This window comes from Gossypium arboreum, chromosome 6, assembly GCF_025698485.1.
Source record: "Gossypium arboreum isolate Shixiya-1 chromosome 6, ASM2569848v2, whole genome shotgun sequence".
NCBI lineage: Eukaryota > Viridiplantae > Streptophyta > Magnoliopsida > Malvales > Malvaceae > Gossypium > Gossypium arboreum.
The window spans coordinates 19389479-19413553 of record NC_069075.1 but is presented as its reverse complement, the minus strand read 5'-3'; the positions used below and the strand labels follow the sequence as shown (position 1 = coordinate 19413553).

Sequence of the window (24075 nt, the reverse complement as noted above, 5' to 3'; positions counted from 1 at the left end):
TGAGTATCTTTTTTATTTTAAAAATATCATATTAGTGAACTTATTAGAAAAATTGGACGAAGTTAATAATTGAACACTAATTTTAAAACATGAAAAATAAAAGGATTAGATTTCAATTATATAAAAGTATAAGATTTTAAAACATATTTTAAGCTATTATATATATAATATCTATTTTAGTTACACGGTCGTCGTTGTACAAATCTCGAGATTAGATTTTTTAAGATTTTATTTTAAAACTAATTATAAGTGGTATAATGGTTATCACAATAAATCATAAATTTCAATTTTAATGCGTCGAAAAATATAAATTTTGTACTCAAGTAAGAAAAATTATCTATTCATACTATTATTATTTAAGAATTTTATTTAACCATATGATGAATTAATCCAACTTCAATTTAATTGTGAATTATTAAAATATAGTTATTTTATATTGTTACTGGAGTAAAATAATTTTGACGAGATTGATGTCATTTGTTTTTAAAGTATAATAAAATAATAATTAAAAAAACATTTGGCATTAGTTTAGATATGCTTGTTGAGTTTTTACTCCATTAATATTAGATAAAATAATTACCCTACTAAAAATCTATTATTTATACCAAACAACAAATAATATTTAAGAATCTTCTTATCTTAAATAAATATTATTTTAAAGATATTTTTATCTTTTGGGCCCTGGCATTGCACCTCGAATGCCTCCAAGCTCGTACTGTTTATCTAAATTCAAATATGCTAGGAATAAATTGAAAATGTTTAAATTTAGATACACTTTTTTTAGGGATATATTTGAGTAATTTAAATAAGCATTATATATATATTTTTAATTTTGTTGTTTTCAAAAAATAAAATATGAGAGGGGTTTATTTTTATTATTGTTATATCTTTTAAGGGCTATTTAAATTTAATTTCAAAGGGGACGGGCGTAACATGCAAATAGATCAAAAGTTTAATTTGGTGCGGCCATACTATCATGCGACACCTTTTTTTTTTCTGTCAATCTAAAAAGGGTAATTACTTTATCAAGTCCTTAAACATTTTGTCCCTGTAAGCTTCAATCCGGTGCCGCCAATTTGTTAGGTGGTACAAACAAATTATTTTTTTATTTTATTATTTGTAATGATTAAAGCATAATTGGGGGGGAGATTTTTAGGGTGGTGTTGCCTGGGAAAGTGGCGACACTCAACTCTATTATAGAATCTGGTCATTCTAATAATTAGTCTTAAAGTTGAGTCATTTTCATAATTTTAAAAATTTATACAGCAAGATTCCTAAAAAAGCTTAGAAATTCAAAAAGTAAACGGGAGAATTAAGGTCAAGTGAAAGAAATATTAGTAGTAGAGGCATAAATTGCCCGTCATTTGGTTTCTTCCTCGAGCATGATTGTCATTGTCATATTTAATAATTTTGACAAGTTTGAGTGGTCCGGAATGTCCTTAAATGCCTAAAAAGGTTTCCATAATACCTTTGAGTTACTGAGAAAGAGATTGGCCCATTGCCTTTCTTTTTTCACCCTTTAGCAATATGAGATTTGGAGATCTTTTAGCACGAACAAGGATAGGCAGAGAATGAGAAATTTGGCATGTATCTTTAGAGTGATGTTAAAGCTTTTGTAGACAATGTAGAACACACTTTCTTCGTTTCGTATAGTTGTGGCAGCACCTATCATATCACCCCTTATTAATATGGAGACAAGGGTCCAACTAATGTTGTTGGTCCTAGTTTCCAGTGATCTCACAGGCGATTGCAACATGAAGGTAGAGGAAGAGGTGATGTTTCCTTGGTCAACTATCTTATTGAAGGAAGATACATAGACAAACGTTGGTCTTTTAGCCTGGGGATGGAACTTATCTTATTTATTGGGATTTTGTTAAAAATGAGGTCATTTCTGGTTTTTCGAATCATGAAGAAAGTGCAAAAGAAGATGTCGTTAGTTTGAAGCCACTGGAAGATCCACTAAAAGAGTGAGGAGCCTAACCATATAGCTTGAGTGAAATCACATTAAATGAAAAGTTGCTCTAAAGTTTCAAATCCATTTGACCCAGGGGACAAAAGCTATTAGAAAGTACATTTCTTCTTAGAAGGGCTTCCCTATCGGCAGTCAATTGTTGCAGATTTTCCATAAAAATAGGATTAGCTTAAAAGGAAGACTAAACTTCAAGAGGGCTTTCCAGTTTTTGAAACTATTCACTCGAGCTAGATTATTATGATGATTGGATTTCCAAATAGAATGGTAGACCCCTTTAGTAGAGAAGTTCCTACTGGTTTCGACTGTCCATACCAACCTATCCTTACCTCCTAAGATTGAGAAGGGTTGGTTAAAAGGTTATTAACTCCTTCACTATGTGTTTTAGACAATCGAGAACTTCCCAACTTCTGTTATTAAAGTCATAGCATGAATGCACTTGGAAGGAGGAACAATAAGTTTTGACAATATCGGAATAAAGCATATAAAGAGTGATGTTAATCCAATAATCATTCCCATTCCAAATATGGGCATCCTTCCCTTGATTACAAATGTCCCTCCCAAGCAAGATACTTTTTAAATCCATAAGTCAGAAAGATTAACCTTAACAACCACAAAAAGAATTAGACTTACATTACTTTGGTTTAAGAATGCAAACAAGAAGAGAATTTTGCAAGTTTATAATTCTTCAAACTTGCTTAGAGAGGAAGACTTTATTCATCAATTTTGCTTGCCTTGTGCCCAATTCTCTTCCCAGGGTACGAGAACAAATCCTGTCCCAATTGTAGAGGTGTGGCACTTCCAGAAGGATATGATGTTTCGTTTAATTTTGTCACAAATGTATGTTGAGGCATTGAAAGTAGAGAACAAATAAGGGGGCAGGAAAGCAATGGTAGATTTAGTAAATTTAATCCCCCCTCTTGTTGAGAGGCAATTAGCTTTTCAAAGTGCGAGCTTATTATTCATTTTATCTATGATTCCTTGAAAGATTTCATTCTTCTTATGAATTCTTCCCATATTAGCCCCAAGGTCGTACTTGCTAAGTTTTTTCTTTACTCTTTTGGCATTTAGGATGCCACTGAACCATCTCCCTATTGAAAAAAAAATTATTATGAAAAAGGGTTTTGTGGCACAATAGAATTTTAAAATTTTTCATAAAACTAGAAATTTATCTATAGCAATAAAATTTACCAAATTTAGTATATGTGTTTTCGAATTAGGGAGATTTGTTGAATCTTGTATCTAGCATCTAAATCCTTCTAACTTTCAATCGAATGATCTTCTTCACTATTCTCAAACCATCAAATGCTAAAAGAGTGGGCTCTTTTCAAGAACTAGACATAGCATGAAAAATGAGACTTTCTAGTAGGGAAAATCTAACTTTTTTCTAAGAAAAAATTTAAAATTCAAAATTCAAGCCGATAAATTTGCAATTATAATCTCACAAATAATAGAATTTATTTGATCTCAAATATATTTCCACTAAAATTCAATGGAGTATCATTGTATATTTTCCTTATGATTTTTGGGAGCCTTTTGTAAAGGCCCAATTTCAGTGGTATCAAAAAATGCAATTTCGAAACCCCATTTTCATAAATTGAGTATGTAAAGATAAAATAGAATATTTATTGAGTTAATATGAAAATATGCTAAAGAATGATCAAATAAATTCTTCGATAAAATACTTAATTAAAACTTAGGAACTAAATTGTAAAAGTCCAATCGCTATTGAGCTTTAATTAACAAAAGACTTGAGGACTTGAATAGAAATTAACCAAAGAGACAAAATGGAAATTAGACCATTTTAAATGATAGATAGTGGGTGATGATGTCATTTCCACTAAGTGAGATTAATAACTAGTTAAGTTAATTAAATTATGATTAAGTTAATTAAATTAAATTAATTAAGTCTTAATCAAAGTATATAAGTTAAAGTTAGTGGAGATGATAAAGTCATCTTCTCCATTTCATACATGCTGTCCAAGAAGAAATAAAATTAATGAAGAAAAGCTTTCAAACCCTTATACCATTCAACCATTAAATTAGGTAAGAAAGACAAGTTTTATTCTTGTAATTTTTATAGATTTATGATAATGGGAGATTGATTTAGCTAGCCCATGTACCAAATTGATCAATTGTTAAAATTTTAGCAAGTTCTTGTTGTTGATAAATTAGGCTTGGAATTTATAGATATTGAGCTTAGATTATGAAAAAGACTATATTGCAAAGTTCATTAAGCTTTGTTATTAGATTTGTAACATTATGGACCAAATTGAATAAATGTGAAATATATAATGAAATTACACTAGGAATAGAAAATATAGGGCCCATAGTGAAAATATGTGAAATCAGATTTTAATTCAAAGCCTGGAATAAAAAGTTATGATTATCCCGATTTTAGGGAATAAATTGAATAAAATGAAAAATATGTGTATATTAAAATAGGGATTAATTTTAATAATGCATTTCATGGTATTGTTTTTGCGAGCCATTTAATGGCTATTGTGTGTTAACATATGATATTGATTGGTATATATATAATTGTTTAGAACCAAAAATTGGCACAAGTGGAGCTGATAGAGGAAAAACTAAAATTGTAGAATAGACCTTAAGAAATCTACCTGTTTTGTGTTTTGAAAGGTAAGTTCTTATGGAACTTATTACCCTTCCTTGTTTAATAAGTTTGCTTGTGTTATTTCCATTTTTATTTATGTTTGAACACATATTGAAATTTTGGTGGAAATTGGCATACTTGGCTAATAATGAGATTGAATTTGAAATGAAACGAGATAAGTGGTTGATATTATGTCTGTTGTTTGTAACTAGAAGAATGCTAAAAATAATTACTTTCTGTATAATTCATGTTTAGATTCAATCGACAGGATTCGAAAAATGATATGTGACAGTTAGAAGTTATGTATATACAATATGAATGATTTATGCCTATGTGAACTTAATAAATGACTAGAACACAATTGGCATGCCAATAGGGTCATATGCACTTGTGTATAGCATAGCTGGTGATATGAAGATTATGAAAGGTTATTTTAGGATCCAACATCTGTTGTGGATCATCGACTATTCATTGTCCCATTAGAGACCTTTGTGTGGTTGAAGGATTTTAAGTATGTTTAAACATTTTAGGCTTACGAGCTTTGCACTTTGGTGCCTTGGTGTGCTATAGTTTATGCTTATACTAGCTATTTTGGTGTGGTGTAGTTCACCCGTTTGTCCAAGTCCGTTTTACTAGGGTTCCATTGGGCAAAATATTGAAAGTGGATCTTATAATTGGAAAAAAGAAGAAATGAATCGGATTTGATATGTTATAATGATATGTGACTCAAATTGAAATGGCATGAATTGGTAGGTTGATGGTTGTATATGAAATTGTAATGATCTTATATAGTTTGGTATGAATTAGTGATGTTTTGGATATGTTATAATGCCTAACACTTATGTGTACCTATGCATATTATGCTCACTTTGTGGTGACATCATGTGATATGTTCTAGCCAAATGTGTGCCTAATCTTTGGTAGTAACATGCTCACTTATGAGAAAGGTAAGTGTTGTAAATTCCATTTGAACTTACTAAGCATTAATTGCTTACCTATCGTTGTTTTTCCTACATATAGATCCCCAACTTGCAAAACCAAGCTGAATCAGTGCGAATAACAAACAATCAACAAGATGATAGAATGATATTCATTTTGAGTCGTAATATTATGGCATGTATATAGGGTCCTTATTTTGTAAATGGTCATCTCTAATTGTGAATGCCAATGTTGTAAATATGGCTAAGGTTTAATTGCTTGTTAAGCTTGGTATACGACCTAGTTTGTGTTTAGTTTTGATCATGTGTGATGTCATTTGGTTTCATGATTTCAAGCTTGCATATGCCTTATATGTTAAATCTTGTGAAGTGAAGTAACTTGGTATATTAAGATTGATTAAGGTCTTTGGATATGCCTAGATGTGGATCATGTGTTTGGTGCCCTATTAAATACATTATTTCAAATGTTCATATGTTTTATTTGGTATAAATTGGCGTGAAATAATGATTTTATGAGATTCGTATGAAGTTTCATTGTGATGATGGTCATTAAAGGTCCCAAATTTGCATCTTATATGAGATGATAGGTTGAATCCAAAAGGGATTGAAATTATTGTATTCTGCTTATAGAGTCAACACACCACCACATAGATTTCATGACACTAGATGACAAAAGATATGAACTTCTAGTAGATTGTTCTCAAGGTCACAACGCCGCCCCATGTATGTCCCGACACTAACCTTCTATCTCGCGACATTGTATTCTTGATGTCGCGACATCAACTCAGTGAAGTTTAGAAACTTTATATTTTAGTCCTCGAGTTGTGATGGCAACATATTATTTTGGAGGTTGCAACATCGAACCACTGAAATCCTGACTCCAACCTGTAATATTTTGAAGCTTTGTAGTTTAGTCCTCCGATGGTCTTGGGTTATGAAAAGAACTTTTGTAAGCTCGTATAGGACCCGTAAATAATTGTACAATACTAGTGAATGTATTTTATATTTGTTAGCATGTTGGAATGGTTATATTGTGTTGAAATCAATTGTAGTTTCTCCAGCAACAAATGTGACATCTTATAACTTGGACCTAGTAATCTGGTTGGGCAAAGGGTGTTACACCCTTAGTCTGTTTATATAGGGAAATATTACAAGAGTTATACTACAATAGGAGGAGAGGGAAAATAATATTTTATTGAAAAACTGGGCTTCTACTAGAACCTCCAACAAGGGCAAGCAACAAGCATAGGACATACTCCCTATACATGCCACCCACCTGCTCGACAAATGGGCTCTTTGGGCCATTCATGTATTGGGTTCAATTATATGTCGAATCTAATTTTAAATTAAATTTCAAACAAGTTCATACAATTATCCAATCCAATAACTAGTTTTTCTATTCCTAAATATTATTTATTTAATTAATAAAAATAATTAATCCAATTAAATTAATTTTTCAACTTAATGCTAATTTCGTCTAAGTCATGACCGCTTTATTATATTAGAATATATGGGTAAATAAATTTAATTGTCTTATTTAGTAAAATTGTGATGACTAATTAATTAATTTAATTTTGATCTGAAATCAAATTTTTAATTACATTCAATAAAGAGCAATTTGCTACAGTTCTAGGGACTTCTATCACCACTATTTGGGACTTGTGCTGCAACAAGTGCCCCAAATTCATGCTACTACACATTTTGAGCTGTTTTGACTTTTCGGGGTCTATTTTGGGTCCCAAACACCCCCAAGCGACTTTAAAATTATTTTAAACCATCTATAAAGTCTTATAATTGTCCTAAACTTTGATTAGTGATTTTATAAAAGTATTTTTAAAATTTTAAATTACGATAAAACTCTTATTTTTCTCAAATTGAACATGCCCAATTTAAGTCGATAAGGCCCAAACACTTGGTTTACGATTTAAATGGGTCCTATCATATATTCAATGACCCAAAATGATTTCAAATCACATTTTATTCTCTTTTTAATGTTAAATATTATTTTTAAGACTTTTATAGAGCTATCAAATGGTGTTTATTAAAAGAAAATTTTAATTTAAATTTGAAAGTGTTGTAGTAACACTATTTATTCGTATTGAACATTAGAACGAATAAGAGGTATTATAGTAACTACATTAATTCTTTACAAGCAAGCTAGAAACATTGACGAGACTTGTAAGTGTGGATAAGCTACATATTAGGGTTAACATCTATACAAAGTTGGGTTTGGTCCTGATCACCACCATGGTATCCTTATTGGATAAGGAGTTAGGTTTGAAGGACCGACGACTTCGGCAGGTTCGACTTACGCTTATTGATGTCTTACTCGGGTACGTCGGGCAAGTTCCCCAAATTTGGTGTTCACTCGTTGATGTCTCAACCTCTGTTGATGGCTTGATTCTACACATCTTTCTGAAATTTGAGAATGTATATGATTATAATATAAACTAATGAAAATTATATCATGACAGCACTATAGTTTACTGCAATCTACCAAATACTATAACTATGTTATATCTTATAATAATGTATGATTAGCGAAAATCACTACAGCAAAATAGGTTTTTAGCAGCGCTTTTTTGGGGCCTATAGTGGCCTTTATAAGCACTGCAAAAAAAACACCGTTAAAGACAACACTGCTAATATTTTGCACGCCGCTATAGAACATGACCTTTAGTGGCAGTTTTACGACAAACGCTGCTAAAGAACATGGCATTTAGCGGCACTTTTCCCACAAACGCCGTTAAAGAAAATGACCTTTAGCGGCGCTTTTCCCAGAAACACCGCTAAAGAACATGACCTTTAGCGGCGCTTTTCCCACAAATGCCACTAAAGAACATGACCTTTAGCGGCGTTTTTTCCCACAAACGCCGCTATAGAACATGACCTTTAGCGGCGCTTTTCCCACGAACACCGCTATAGAACAGACCTTTAGCGGCGCTTTTCCCACAAACGCCGATAAAGAATATGACCTTTAAAAAATATTTTAATTAAATTATATTTATTTCTATGATAAATATTATATTATGTTTTATTTTGAAATTTGAACTTTAAACTATATACTTCTAAGGATAAAAATATTAATTAAATTAAAATTTCTATTAAAATTTTAACTTTAAAACTAAATATAAAAATTAATGAATTTAAATTTAGAATTTAAAATAATAAATTAATAACACAATTAAAATCCAAAAGCTAGAACTCAAGTTATCTTAAATATTAAAATAAAAAAAATTTAGAATCAAAACTAAAATAAATAATAAAAACAATAAAATAAGATATTATAATGAAGTTACTTAAATGAAATAAGGACTTAAATCATAACCATGTAAAATATAAGATTTGAATATCTATTTCCATGTGAAATATCAACATTAATTATTTAAATTGATTAAGCTTCTAATGAATATTCGCTTTTCTAAGTCAAAATTGCAATTCGTGTTTTTCTTCTTTCAACTCAAATAAAAATAAAATGTTTAAAACAAAACAATTAAATAAAAAAATAGAATAATTAGTTTGTAACAGACCGATTTTGGGGCTAGTCGGAACAGTGGTTATGGAACCACTATTCCGAAGCCGTAGAAATTATTTTAATATTATTTTATGTTTGATGAAATGATTATAAAGGTGCATGAAAAAATTGGTGAATTAATTTTAGGGTTCGAGAGCTTAATCGAGAAAAAGGACTAAATCGCATAAAGTACAAAAGTCCTATTTTGATAGTTAAGGGTGTCAAATAGCTAGAGAACCAAAATTGGGGTTTTTAAAGAGCAAATAGACCCTAAAAAGAGTGCTTGGCCGATCATGGGGACAAGAATGGTCAAAAAGTCAAATTAGGTGGGTTTTGGTAGCTTATTTGACTAAAATAGAAATAAAATAAAAGAAAGATGATATTATCCCTTTTCACCATTTCTTCTCCACTGAAAATTTAACCATTGTTGGGGTTTGAGAGCTTGAAAATTTCAGCAACTTGTAACCCTCTCAAGTAAGTGATTTTGATGGTCTTTCCTGATGATTTTTATATTTTTAGAACCCTTGTTGCATGAGCTTTCAAATGAGGGGACTATTTTGTAAAATGGTTAAAAGTATAGGGTTTTACCATGAGAGTTTTCATTTCGTTTTCTGAAATTTTATAGAAGAAAATGAATCATGGTTGAGAAATAAACAACTTTTGTGAAGGGACTTCTCATGAAAACCCTAATAGGACCATTTTGTAAAGTTTGTAAAATATATAATAATGTTGTGAAATATTAAGAATTTGGGGTTGTTATAAGAGAAATAAATGGTCGGTTTGGCTTGGCTAACAAAGAAATTTGATAAAAATTGATTTTCAGGTTTAGGGGTAAAATGGTCATTTTGTGAAAGTCTAGGGTCAAAATGATCATTTTCCCAATTATGAATTGTTGAGTACCTAGATCGATAAAATAATTAAACTTGTGAATTTTCATTTTAGATAAAAAATTACACAACCCGGGCCTAGGCCGAGGAAAAACAAAGCTAGCAGACTAAAACCGACTAGTCATCTACATTTTGATTACCGAGGTAAGTTGTATATAAATAATGCAACTACATTGTTATCAATTGTGCATGAATTTTTATAGCATAAATTGCTTAATTGTGGTAATGAAAATGCATGATGATAATAGAGATAATAAAAATCTGGGATGAATCTTAGGAACAAATCAGATATTCATGCCATAACATTTGGGTCATTTGTGCGCTAGTGTAATACATGTCTGGGACATGCATCAGCCACATTATGAGAGCCAGTGTAAGACCATGTTTGGGACATGGCATCTGCATTGAGATGAGAACTAGTGTAAGACGTGTCTGGGATATGCATCGGCCTCGAGATGTAAGCCAGTGTAAGACATGTCTGGGATATGCATCGAGTACGAGATGTGTCAGTGTAAGACCATGTCTGGGACATGGCATCGGCACGTATAGAGGTGTTAGTGTAAGACCATGTCTAGGACATGGCATCAGTATGGATATGTGAGAGCTAGTGTAAGACCATGTCTGGGACATGGTATTGGCCTCGATTTCGATAGTCAGTGTACGACCATGTCTGGGACATGGCATCGACTTGATGGATGAGCCAGTGTAAGACCATGTCTGGGACATGGCATCGGTATTACACCCTATGTTTGAGGCTTAATGAATATCTGATAGCATTCCAAACGGTTCAACAGTGAGAGTTACAGTTTAAGTTAAACGAGGAAAGTATAACCATTTTGTGAGTGATACAGGTACCTATTTGAGAAGTATGATATGTGAGCTCAATATATGCTATGTGAATTGTATTGGATAGTGATGAGTAAGTTGTGCTTATGCCTACTTTAGTACTATGAGCATGATGATGAATGGTAAAGTTGTTGTTATATTTATTGCATTAACTTACTAAGCTTTATGCTTACTCCCTCTCCTTTCCATTTTCTTATAGTGCCGCCTAATTAGCTCGAGGACCATCGGACGTCGGAGGCATCGATCACACTATCACCAGTAGCACTTGGTATAGTTAGATCTTTTGTTTTGATTATGGCATGTATAGGACCCTGACTTTTGAGTTTTGTGTCATTGTTAATTGGCTAAATGTGTTGGCTTACTTTAGTACTTGATTCATTTTGTATAAGGCCATGGAAAATGGATAATATTGAAAGTTTTTATGTGAATGCAAGCCAGTCTATTATGAATGCAAATTTTTTTGGCATGGTTGAATATATGTAATGTATATAGGTTTTGACTATGGTTGTTTGGTTGAGAAATCATATTAAGTTAATCTTTGATATGTTGGTTGATGTTAGATTGTGTTTGAGGATGGAAAAGGCTTGGTAGATAGCCTTATATTGTCCACACAGGTAGACACACGGGTGTGTGTCTAGGCCCTATGAGACACACGGTCAGCCCCATAGGCGTGTTGTTCAGCCATGTGCCCTCTGTACGTAAAATTTGCAAGTCAAAATGCATGGTAGTAAACACATGGGCAGGGACAAGGCCGAGTGTCTCAGCTGTGTGGAGGACAAGGCCTCTGGCCACGGGCGTGTGCTTTGGCCGTGTGCCCCAAATTGGGTGCTAACGTCAGAAATAGAATGTCAAGGTTCTTAGACACAGGCTAAGACACGGGCGTGTCATGGCCGTGTGAGGGACACCAGCCATAGACACATGCGTGTGTCAGGCTGTATGAAAACCCCTGTAAGTTTGAATTTAGAATATAATTTACACGGACATGGGACATGAGTGTGTCCCTAGATGCTTAGGCCGTGTGTGTCACACGGGCCATCAGCACGGCCATGTTATAATGACCACACGGGCATGTTGCTCTTCCACACGGGCCTATGCCCTGTTTTAAGATTTATTTTTATTTAGTCAGTTTAAGGACCTGTTTGGTTCCATATGGTTTCCAATGAAAGTTTGAGGCCTCGTAGGCCCACATTAAGGAATTTAAATTTAAATTTGATCAAGTCTTGGTGACTCGAAAATGATGGTATACATGTGATTAAGTATGGTAATGCCTCATGCCCAGTCTCAACCTCGGACTCGGGTAAGGGGTGTTACATAGTTGACACAAGATTATTATTAAGTATATGCAAATATACTAAGGTAATGGTTAGAATTGTTAAAAGACTACGAGCTTGTGATTGACTATCACCCAGGAAAGGCTTATGTTGTTGCTGATGCTCTAAGTCGAAAATCACTATTTGCTTCGCGTGTAATGAATATGCATATGGCTATGTCTGATGATGGTTCGATAATAGTTGAATTAAAAGCAAGACTGCTATTTGTTCAGCAAATCTATGATGCCCAGAAAGTTGATGATGATTTGATTGCAAAACGAGTTCAATGTGATTCAAATATTGATTTAGAGTTTAGAGTTGATGTTGAAGGTTGTTTGAGGTTCAAAAATCGAATGTGTGTTCCAAGAAATCTCGAATTGATTCAGATAATTTTAAACAAAGCTTATATCAGTTGGTTATCTGTTCACCTGGGTAGTACAAAGATGTATAATGATCTGAAACAGCTTTACTGGTGGCATGGTATGAAACGAGGCATTTCTGACTTTGTTTTGAAATGTTTAGTCTATCAACAAGTAAAAGCTGAGCATCAGGTGTCTTCTGGATTGCTTCAGTTGATTATGATACCTGAGTGGAAATGGGATAGAGTCACGATAGATTTGGTGTCCGATTTGCCGTTGACGCTGAGCAAGAAAGATGCAATCTAGGTTATTGTGGATAGATTGACTAAATCGGCTCATTTTGTTCCGATTCGTACAGATTATTCACTTGATAAGCTTGATGAGTTATATGTTTCTCAAATTGTGAGATTACATGGTGTGCCTATTTCTATTGTTTCAGATAGAGATCTGAGGTTTACATCGCTGTTTTGGAAGAAACTGCAAGATGCACTAGGTACGAAGTTACATTTCAGCACAGCTTTCCATCCGTAAACAGATGGCTAGTCTAAACGAATCATTCAGATACTTCAGGATATGTTGAGATGTTGCATTGTCGAGTTCAAAGGTACGTGGGAACGATACCTACCTCTGATTGAATTTGCGTATAATAATAGCTTTCAATCGAGTATTAAAATGGCACCTTATGAGGCTTTATACGGTCGTAAATGTCGTACACCATTGTACTGGTGAAAACAAGATACACTGGGTCGATTTGATCAGAGAGACTGAACAGAAATTAAAAGTGATCCGTGAAAGTCTGAAAGCAACGTCAGATCGACAGAAATCGTATGCAGACTTGAAACGAAAAGATATAGAGTTTCAGATTGGAGACAAAGTCTTTTTAAAAATATCACCGTAAAAGAAAATACTCAGATTCGATCGTAAAGGCAAATTGAGTCCGAGATTTATTAGGCTATATGAGGTTATAGAGCGTAGTGGGCCGGTTGCTTATAGACTGTTGTTGCCACCTGAGTTAGAAAAGATCCACAATGTATTCCATGTTTCGATGCTTAGTAGATATCGATCAGATCCCTCACATGTGATTAGTCTGTCTGAAAGTGAGATTAAGTCCGATATGACATATGAGGAAGAACCGATTCGTATTTTGGCCGTGAGGTTAAAGAATTGCGAAATAAGAAAATTTCATTAGTAAAGGTACTATGGCATAAACACGGAGTTGATGAAGCAACTTGGGAGCTAAAGGATGCAATGAGAAAGCGTTATCCGAACCTATTCGCAGGTAAGATTTTTGGGGACGAAAATCCCTAAAGGGGGAGAGTTGTAATAGCCCGATTTAGACCCTAGTTGGAATGGTGGTTTCGGGACCACGAATCTGAGTCAGAAAAATATTTTAAAATTTTTTTTGTGTTTATTATGTGTGAATTAATATGTGTGAAATTTTCATAATTTAATTTTGTCGTTTGAGTGCCCGATTAAATAAAATGACTTAATCGCGTAAAATGAAAATTTGGTAGTTAAATGTGAAAGTGCTTCATTGTTGTTGTCTTTGTTAATGGAGGTATTTATAATGCAATTATACCATTGTGCTTTTAGGTGGATGGTAATGGGCATGTTATATATGGTTTCTTAATTAAATTATTAAGGTTATAATGGTAAAATATGAAATAATATATGTATAATAAAACATAAAATTCATAATATGGTTTTATATTCTTATGATCTTGGCCGAAACTTAAAAAAAAAGAAAAGAGAAAAGAAACTTAGGGTTCTGCTACTGGCAAGCTCAATCAATTAGCTCAGTTTTTGATAATTTCTATGTTTTTGAGATCGTTGCTTCGAGTACTAGTAAACCCTTGCTTGAATTTTTTATTTTGGTGAATATTTTGAGTTATGCCATTGTTGAGAGCTTGTTATTTTTTTTGTTTGATAATGAAATAGGAAAGATATGTATTAGATTAACATGTTTTGTATTGGAGTTTTTGATGATTTTGAGTAATTAGGACTAAATTGCAAAAATAATAATTTGAGGGACTAAAATGTGAAATAAATGAAATATATGGACTTGTATGAATATGGTTAAGATTCGGCCTAACATGGGTATTGGGAAATTTTGCATATTTTGTGTTTTGTGCAATAGGGACTAAATTGTAAAAGTGTAAATGTTAGGGGTAAAATGGTAATTTTCCCATTTATGTGCTTTTGGACTAAATTGAATGAAAATATGTTTGAGTGAGCTTAATTTGAATATGTTTAGATCAAGAACCAAAGAAATCAGATTTGGATCTGGGGAAAACGAAAATTATCGACTAGCTGTCCCGTTCCGTTTTACCTCGTCCGAGGTAAGTCTATAAGTAAATAGATGTGCTTAATTTTAATTAAATGCAAAGTATTTATGCTAAAATGAAATATATGAATTTATATATGCAATAGTCGAATATTGATAAGCTTGGCAACTATGTTTACGACTTCGTTTCGATCGAGTTACGACGTCTGAAAGTCCCGTATGAACCTTAGGAATAGCTAGGATACATATGTCATGACATAGGGTTCCGATATGTGATGTGCGAGTAAGACCATGGCATCGATATGTGATTCCAATATATGTGTGCGAGTAAGACCCTGTCTGGGACAGTGGCATCGATATGTGATTACATGTAAGACCACGTCAGGGATGTTGGCATTGTACGATATGCGTGATTATTCGAGTGTCCTATCCAATTCCGAATGGTTCATCGGGCAAAGGTAAATCGTGTACGGATGGGTAAAATGAGCTGAATGGTCAGGTATGAACTAGCTTATGGGCTACTAGTAATAAGGTAAGTATATAACTTGATATTTGTTACAAGTCATGTGTAATGCTAATGATGAATATATGTGAGATTGGTATGTGTATTCAGCCTTTTGACTAAATAACTTGAGTATCAATGAAATGATTCTTAACTATGCGCATATGTGTGACCATTTATATTCGGCCATATAGATAATATATATATGTGATGTTATATTATGATTTTTGAGCTTACGCATATAAGTATGTATGTGTATGGTTTTAACTATTTGGTTTTGGAAGTTGATTATTAATATGTTAAAATGGCTATGTGAGTATTCGGCCAAGTGGGAAAATTGTCAATGAAAATGTCTTAATTATCTCATTTGTAAGTTTGAGGTCAAGTGTGATAATGTTAATATAACTCGGTTAGTTAAAATGAGTTGAATATATCATTGGATTGTTTATTTGCTTATGACTTACTAAACTAAGTTAGCTTACTCTGTGTGTTCTTGTTTACTCTATTTTATAGATTTTGGATCAAGTTACAAGCTCGGAGATCGTCAGCAAAGTTCATCACACTATCTACTGTTTTGGTACCTTTATAAGTTAAACTCGAATTATGGCATGTATAGGCTGGAACATACTTTTGAAATGTTGAATTTTGGTTGAAATGTTGAATTTTGGTTATGTATTTAAAGCCATGCAAAAATGGCTTGCTAAATATGTTTAGACTTGGTCTTATGTGGGCTTAGTTATAATATTTTATGAGTTTGGTTTTGGTAATTCGGTAATGGAAATGTTGGATGTCTATGTGGTTTTTAGTAATAGGATTCGGCTACAAATAATAATATGTTTAATATGTATTTGGTATAGTAGTTAGTTCATGAGGGAATTATGAGATATGATATAATTAGAATGATGGATGATTGTATAATAGCTTGTAAGGTTCGGTTGTTATATGGTACATAATGAATGTGTCCCATCATTGTTTTCTCAACTGTTTTGGTATGTATCAAATGATAAGTATGGCCTTTATTTTTAGGGTAAGATGCGCACCATGTATATATGCATTAATAGCATATTCGGCTAAGTTATAATGTACTAAATATGTATATGTGATTGCATATTAAATTATGTACTATGTTTCGATTGGTTTTATTAATAGCTTATGCAGATGTTGTTATTCGTGCTTAAATGTCAGATTGAAAGTATAGTGAATTTCGCATGTTTTGGTATTAAGTTGTTATTATGTTCGAAAATGGTTTTAAGTTGAAATGGTGAAATATGCTTGAGTTGGTGAAACATGTTGCATTTGCTATATGATGGTTGTTTAGTAAACCGTAAATATGATTTGCCAGAAAGCTTTATTTCGAATGTGATTAAATGCCTTTATTTGTATATATTCAAATGGATGTATTAACTTGTATTAATGTATGATATATGTTAATTCATGTTAACTAATGTAATCATGCTGCATAAATGAAGTATTGAAACTTGTTTTGTTTGGCATGTAATTCGCATATACATAAGCCTTTTAAAATAAAAATATAATGGGTCCGATATTAAATTAATAAAGTTGTTGGTTTGTTATATGTTTTATATCTATATATAGTTTGTTTTAAAATATGTTGGATCATGTTTTAAATTATGCCGTGTTATGAATGATATGATTTTTTTTAAGCTTAATAATATATTAAGTTGCGAGTATTAATGTCATTAATATTTTGAGTTATAAAATGTAATGCATAATTGTATGAACTATGTTATGATCTGTAATGCCTCATAACCCTAATCCGGTGACGGATACGAGTTAGGGGTGTTACAAGAAAAGTTCATGAAACTGCACCTGTAACATAAAAAGCAACGAATAGCCAAGGTAGAATAGAGATAGGACAGTTAAGTGTAAAGTCCAAAAGATAGATTGGGGGTAAATTAAGAAACAAAGACTAACATTCAGAAGCATTGAACCAAGTCGTATGGCAACAAATGAATCAAGGTTCCAAAGACAGATTGAGGGCAAATTAAGAAACAAAGATTAACATTTAGATGCATTTAGCCAGATAAGACACTGCAAAGAGATATTGCATATCAAAGGTTAATGGAGGCTTTACCTCAAAGCTACACGGTACTTTTGGCCCAGTTTTTCAAGCTCAGCCATCACATAATCTGTGATGCAAGGAGTACCTTCAAATGCAAAAGAACAGATTAGTTTCAACAATAAAAAGGACTAGGATTGTAACTAAAAAAGACAGATTTAGCAATTAAGAAAAATGCACAATGTATTCAAAGTAATGTTTAAAAGGAAAACCAACTCCATAACTCACATTTTGCATATAAGCAGTCCATCATTCTCTTCTCCAGATCCAACTACCAAAGGGGAAAAAATATTAAGAATCATAAGAAAAGAGCACGTGGATAAAATTAACATTACAATTTATTTATTTTTTTTACTTTGTAAGAGGGGATTATAAACATTTTATAACAGACCTAATTTTACTATTATCACAATCAAATTAAACCCTAAAACAAAATTCAAGAGGGCAAGAACTACGAAGCACTTACTTTGTTTTGGATGAAGAAATTGAAGTTGGTATCAACCAAAACACAATAAGGCGGTCCCAAGGAGGTATTGTGTGTAAAGAAAAGAGTTGAAGAAATGTTCGGCCTGGTCCATATGACAATCAACAAAATTGGAAAGGAACCAATAAATTCTTAAATTAAAAAAAAAAACGACGGAAAGAAGAATTAGAAATAGCATACAAGAATATAAATAAGCTTACACATTTCTGGGGAGTTTTTCCTTACTGAAGTCCTTCTTGTTAGGATTCAAAACTTGGTCCTTGTAACTGAAATTTTACATAAACAACAATCAATCCAGATGATTATATCAACCAAAGTAAATTAAAGAGAAGGAAAAGATTTTTTTTTATTTTTTATTTTAAAAAAAGAGGATTAAGAAAACGGGGAAAAACACTTGCTGTTTAATAGCTTTTTGAGTGACTATTTTCTTCATGCCAGTAAATTTGGGGGCCTTTTTTGCTTTTCCCATGGCTGCAGATTGAAACTTGTAAAAACAAAAAAGCAAGAAACCTTGAAACTGAACAACAACCCCTCGAAACAATAAGATATTCCACCAAAAAAGGCGAATGAAAACCGAGAAGAAAATGGCAAAAAGAGCTGAGTGAGGGTTTTGGGTTAATCTCGCTGTGTCTTGCGTACCGATTGGTTGCGGCAGAGAAGTGCGACGGCAACATAGCAGATGGTCAAGTCGACGGCGATGCAGCAAATGGTCGGGTCCGGCAATGTAGAGATGGGTTGGAATTTTGATTTGGGGAAAATTTAAGGTTGGGGGAATTTTTAGGGGAAAAATTAAGTTTGTTCGGGTATCTGGGTTGGGGATAAAATTGCGGCGTTTTACCGAAAACTCCACTAAAAAAAGTCAATAAAACGACACCATTTTGATTAGAACAAAATAATTTTTGCGGCATTTTTGAAATGCTGCTAATACTTCTAAAATTTGGAATTATTTAATATATAAATTAAAAACAATATAAATTAAAAAATCAGTCATATACTCAAAAATTTTAAAATTATTTTAAATAATAGTATTTTGATTTTTTCATTTAAATAAATAATTTTTAAAATTTAAGTAATATTTAAAATAATTAGATAAAATTGAAATCTTGAAAATTATTTAAAATTTGAAATCTTTAGAATTTAAAATTATTTAATATATAAATTAAAAACAATCATCATATACACAAAAAATTTTAAATTATTTTAAATAATAGTATTTCAATTTTTTCATTTTTAACATATATTTTTCTATGTTTTTACTTTCAAATTTTTCAACGTGTCATTATTTTTTTTGAAGAATTTAAGTATTCAATTAAAATAAATTGTTTTTAATTAATATAAATAAACCAATTAAATAATAAATAGATAGATAAAATATTTTTTGTGGCATTTTTGATAAAGTGCCACTAAAGCTCGATCTATAACTGCGTTTTTCAAAAAGCGCCGCTAGTGACACTAAAGCTCAACATAAAACGATGTGGTTTTGTTTAATTTTTTGCGGTGTTTTTCAAAAAGCGCCGCTAATACTCGATCTATAGCGGCGTTTTTTAAAAAGCGCTGCTAATGCCACTAAAGTTCAAACGCGGCGTTGTGCTTAAATTTTTTGCAGAATTTTTTAAAAAGCGCCGCTAATGGTCGACCTATAGTGGCACTTTTAAAAAAGCGCTGCTAATACTTGATCTATAGTGGCATTTTTTATAGCGACGTTTTTCAAAAAACGCTGCTAGTTCTCGATCTATAGGGTTTTTTTTATCCAAAAACCGCTAAAAACCTGTTTTACTATAGGGTAATTATATGTATGTGTACATTATGAACATGATTAATAAGATATTCCTATGAGTGAGTTTAGCTAAAATTTTAATATATAAAATATGAATTAATATATTATAGTATAAAGATATATATTATACAACCAATATTATAATATAAATATAATAATTGTATATTATTATATCATGTAATGCTATATCGTATTTTAAAATTTAATGAAAAATTATAATATGCCTATACATGAAATTTATGATTATACTATTGAAAAAATTTATTTGAATTTTGTATATTTGAATTAATGGTAATTTTGCATATTTATTATTATATATGATGATTATATTTTAAAAATATAATTCATAACTAGAGTTTTTCTAATTCATAATTTAACATAAAATTAATTATTAATTACTTTTATTGTTAATAAATCATTATTATATAATTATATTAATGTGCTTTTTGCTTTTAGGTATAAATTTGAGGTTATATTTTCAAATTTTAGATTAGTTTTATCTTCGGCCTTAACTAAATAGGTTAAAAGTTTGGGTGTTTTAAGTTTGAATCTTATTCAACTCATGTTTTCTTGAATTCTAAATATTTTAAAGCTTCAAAATTTTGTTTTTTTGGATACTTTTATAATTTATGTTTGGGGTTTAGGATTGTCCTTTCCAATAATATCATTTTTAAGGCTATTGAAAATACGATATGTCTTACCACTGCATTCAATACTTAATCCCTCAAAATTGTACTTTTTAAGTTGATATAGATTTGATCAAACTTAATATCAAATTGGCTCTAGCCAGCCTTCAAACTCAAGCCTATTTTATTATCTCTTGGTTAAAATAAAAAGGAAAAGAAAAAGGGCTTTCAAAGGAATGCCAATATAATCTCGACTCTCGAATTGCAATTTTCTTGGGCCTAGCCCATGTTAAGTCATTTTCAATTAGGGGTAAACTTGTAACTTGCGCATGTTTCATGGAGATAGGCTGACAAAAATATGAAAAATAAGTAAACTGCTATGGAGCTGAAGGGCAGGTAGGATTGCCCAATTCAAACAATTTTTTTTTTCTTTTTTTAGACGAGAATGGATTCGCTTGATACGCTTGGTTCTTCTAGTAAGATGGTACGTTTTCATTTGGCTTAAATTTTTTTCAATTTTAACTGGTAATATTAATCTGAAAACTTACTCCCATTGGCAGAATGCCACAAAGAAGAAAGAACCCCAATTTATTTTCCTACTTTATCTGGCTGGATTATAAATCATACTACTTTATTTATTATTATTTTTTTTTTTTGTATTCAAGGTATTTGAATGATTTGTTTTCTGATACCAAGTTAGTCTATCTTGAGTATGATTAAAAAATTTATTTTATGCTAGAATCTGAGGATTTCATGGTGACTTGTAAAAATTTACTTGTTAAATTGTCTATTGCTTTGCACACTATTGATGTTCTAGATGCTAAGGAGAGTTTTAGCATGGTTGGAGGAACTTTTTGTGATACGGGAGATTTGAATAGCCATGTCTGGTACATAATCCTTAGGCTACACAATAACAGAGAGATTCCTTTGTTGTGTAATAAATCCTTCAGCTACACAATTTGCTAAGCTTTAAAAAAACCGATTTTTTTTGTCCTTCATATTACAATGAAAAACGTTTTTCTGTGGTTCTCAAGCAAAATAAAGTCAAATTTGCTTGAGATGGACATAAACATCCCTGTCACTGAGCCCTTTGTTTGAGACTATGGTGTATGTTCTTACTCCTGCATAACTCGTTCAAAATCTTCTTTCCTTGTTTCCTTAGTTTTTATTCATTTCTTTTTCATTTCTTCTTATTCCTAGTCTATAGCAAGCATATGAAGTTTGGTGGCAATAGCTCTCTGTCTTTTGACACAATCCATAAGATAATCCAATATACTGATGCCCTATGACAATTGTGTATCTTGGGAGCAGACGGAGGAATCAGATAACATAAACAATGTAATGGATGAGCTCTATCGAGAAGCAGGAATCACATTGTTGGAAGAACCAGATTCCAGTATGGAGCTTATGGATACGCACAGTGAGGATGAAGATCACATTAGAAAGATAAAGGAATTTCAGGATTACCTTCAAAAGGTATATATATACTTATTCCCACTTACCCCTTCTGTTTTTCATCTTTTAAAAGTTTTGGCATGTGAAATTCTGTTAGTTCTTGGATTGTGTTTTGTTGGTAATTGTGTGGCTAGCAAACATGGATTCCTTTTATTGACGGGCAGAAAGAAGATTAGTGTAGCAGTATCCACGTTGATTAGATTACTGCCTTCTTTAGTTCAGATATGAACATTTTCAGCTTGGAAATATGTTTACTATAATGTTTTGAGTTAATGGGTTCACATCCTTGCTGATTCATGCTCTTTGAACTCAACCGGTACATTTCTGTTCATTGAGAAGGCTTAATTTCTTGTATCTTTCACAGTCCGTATTTTATATCAAAATTTGACTGCAATGATCTGGTTTTCTCAGGATGGGCATTATGTATGTATATTTTTAATATTGGGGCATATCTAGTTTTGCTTCTTGTGAAACAAATTGTGTAAATTAAAAACCTTCTACAACTTTTAAATAAGTCTAACCCTGAGGTTAACCTAGAGCTTGGTATGTTGCAGGTGAAGATAATGATTAAACCAGGTTGTTCAGAAGAAGTGTTGAAGGTGGCATTGAATTCCATGTCCTCGCTAGTAGGCATACTTGCTTTCATGTCATATCCAAAACACCGTTCCTTACTGTGAACAAGAATTAACTCCAACACCATGATCTTGTTGTACACCAAGGATGAATCTGCTGCTGGTATTTCCTTTAGAAGAAAATGCACGTTGCAGAATTTCATATCTGTATCTCCGTATTAAACTTTTATGTTCCACTAATTGTAGTCACCTAGTTGTCTGGACCAGCTTTTACGTTAGAATTTATCCAAGAAGCAAAGATTTGTTCAAAGATGGTTAGCTTCATCCAAGAACGTGGGAATGCTCAATACCTGTAAGTTGACAGCACACGACATTATGCATTGCAAGCGTCAGAAATATAGTTTGATGATTATTGTTCAATTATCTGGATTACTGAAAGCAATATACTAACTTGTCTTGTCTCAACCTTGAAGCAACGCATTCTTTAGATTTGAAAATTCGTGTATCAATGTTTTATCTTGTATTTTTCTTGTCAACTAGGCAAAATTAAAAATAACACAATCATTATATGTCCCAAAATCTTAAACATGAATATTATAAATATGTATTATTGTGACAATCATGTCTACTACATTATTTTCATATTTTTTGTAAGTTACATTTAATTATATCAACCATTTCAAATGAAATAAATTATCATAAACACTGAACTTAATAAGTCAAATTAACTCAAGCAGCCAATTAGCTCATATTTTCTCTTGCTGGGGTGTAGATGGGGGAGCTTCCCTTATAACGGTACAAATGATAGTAACATAGTTTTAATTCTTGAAATGGATTGAACTAGTAAATTGCTCATTTTTCCAACCAAATCCTAAGATGTTTTGTTCTACCAAAAACTAGTCTATCACGATGGGACCAATAGGGAGTAATAGCAATCAGATTTATGAGCCATGTAGCTAATGTCTAATGGAATCTAAGAGTCACTGAGAGAGTAATAGAGGAAAGGTTCTTTTGCCAAGAAGAAAAAGGGAAATTGAAAAGAGGGGCCATTACTCCGAAATTCAGATGGAGGAGAGATGCCAAAGCTAAAGGGGTCCCTCTGCTCCAATTTTGGAGGCATATGATATGGTATATAACCAGGCCACCCCGCCTAGAAAGGTGAGCCAAGTGTTTTCTGGGATGAAGGATTTATAGCTTTTGCAACTTTTAGGACATGCACCTGAATAACTGACTGCACTAAACACAAAGAAAGACCAAAAGACTTTGAACCAAACCCCAAGCACATGCGGCAAAGTGAGATTTGGATATGGTAGTTTTCATCTAAAAAATATCCTACAAGTGTACAACCATCATGTATTGGTAGCATCCTATAATTGAACCAACATTCACATGGGACACCCTTCAAGTTCAAAACATTTTACCCCACTGCTCCTTAAAGCTATGGAGTAGCTAAAATGTCCTTTTATACGTCCTTTGTAGGGTCATCCTTTCCCTTTTTTTTTTTTCAGTACTTCACTAATCGCTAGTTCTTGTCTTTACCACAAAGCATCTTTTCTTTTTACCATAATTCTATATATAAAGGACATTGCTAGACCCGTACTCCACAAAGTGTATTTCCATATTTCCACACCATTCTAATTGTTATATCCTTACTCCAAAAATGACATGTGGCAAAACGATGGATGACTTGGCAAGAACCTAGATGAGGACCCTCGTTAGGTGTGACTTGCAAGTGGTCCTTTGTCTTGTACCCTCCATCTAGAGTCACTTGCAACCAACTATTCGCAAATCTCGCTTAAGCTAGTTGAGAGGCCATCCCCCATAGCCCACCAACTACAAACCTTTTAAGGGGGGATCA

At 32.4% G+C, this 24075-nt stretch overlaps 2 protein-coding genes across 3 annotated transcripts; one reads left to right on the top strand and one right to left on the bottom strand.

The window, feature by feature from the left end:
• Positions 1–17314: 17314 nt before the first annotated feature.
• On the bottom strand, positions 17315–18256 carry LOC108452759 (uncharacterized). Its single transcript, XM_017750553.2, has 5 exons — positions 18186–18256; positions 17988–18053; positions 17770–17872; positions 17532–17574; positions 17315–17391 (listed from the first exon to the last, which is right to left on the bottom strand). The coding sequence occupies exons 1-5, from the start codon at positions 18254–18256 to the stop codon at positions 17315–17317; spliced, it is 360 nt and encodes a 119-aa protein (XP_017606042.1).
• A 2240-nt stretch (positions 18257–20496) lies between these two features.
• LOC108451891 (pyrophosphate--fructose 6-phosphate 1-phosphotransferase subunit alpha-like) lies at positions 20497–22836 on the top strand. Of its 2 annotated transcripts, none has more exons than XM_017749597.2 (3): positions 20497–20674; positions 21391–21666; positions 22200–22836. In XM_017749597.2, exons 2-3 carry the CDS (start codon positions 21469–21471, stop codon positions 22320–22322), a joined length of 321 nt encoding a protein of 106 aa, XP_017605086.1. In that variant the 5' UTR covers positions 20497–20674; positions 21391–21468; the 3' UTR covers positions 22323–22836. The 2 variants fall into 2 exon arrangements, with proteins under 2 accessions (XP_017605086.1, XP_017605085.1); XM_017749596.2 differs by having other exon boundaries at positions 20507–20674; positions 21502–21666.
• The last annotated feature ends 1239 nt before the right edge of the window (positions 22837–24075 follow it).

Excerpts from the sequence above, each read along its gene's own strand:
- LOC108452759 (XM_017750553.2), bottom strand. The coding sequence starts at position 18,256 with ATGGGAAAAGCAAAAAAGGCCCCCAAATTTACTGGCATGAAGAAAATA. Across the intron at positions 18,054-18,185 it reads ACTCAAAAAGCTATTAAACA|TTACAAGGACCAAGTTTTGA; the intron begins GCAAGTGTTTTT and ends GTAAAATTTCAG. Across the intron at positions 17,392-17,531 it reads GGACTGCTTATATGCAAAAT|GTACTCCTTGCATCACAGAT; the intron begins GTGAGTTATGGA and ends TTGCATTTGAAG.
- LOC108451891 (XM_017749596.2), top strand. The coding sequence starts at position 20,636 with ATGGATTCGCTTGATACGCTTGGTTCTTCTAGTAAGATG. Across the intron at positions 20,675-21,501 it reads TTGGTTCTTCTAGTAAGATG|ACGGAGGAATCAGATAACAT; the intron begins GTACGTTTTCAT and ends TCTTGGGAGCAG. Across the intron at positions 21,667-22,199 it reads TTCAGGATTACCTTCAAAAG|GTGAAGATAATGATTAAACC; the intron begins GTATATATATAC and ends GGTATGTTGCAG.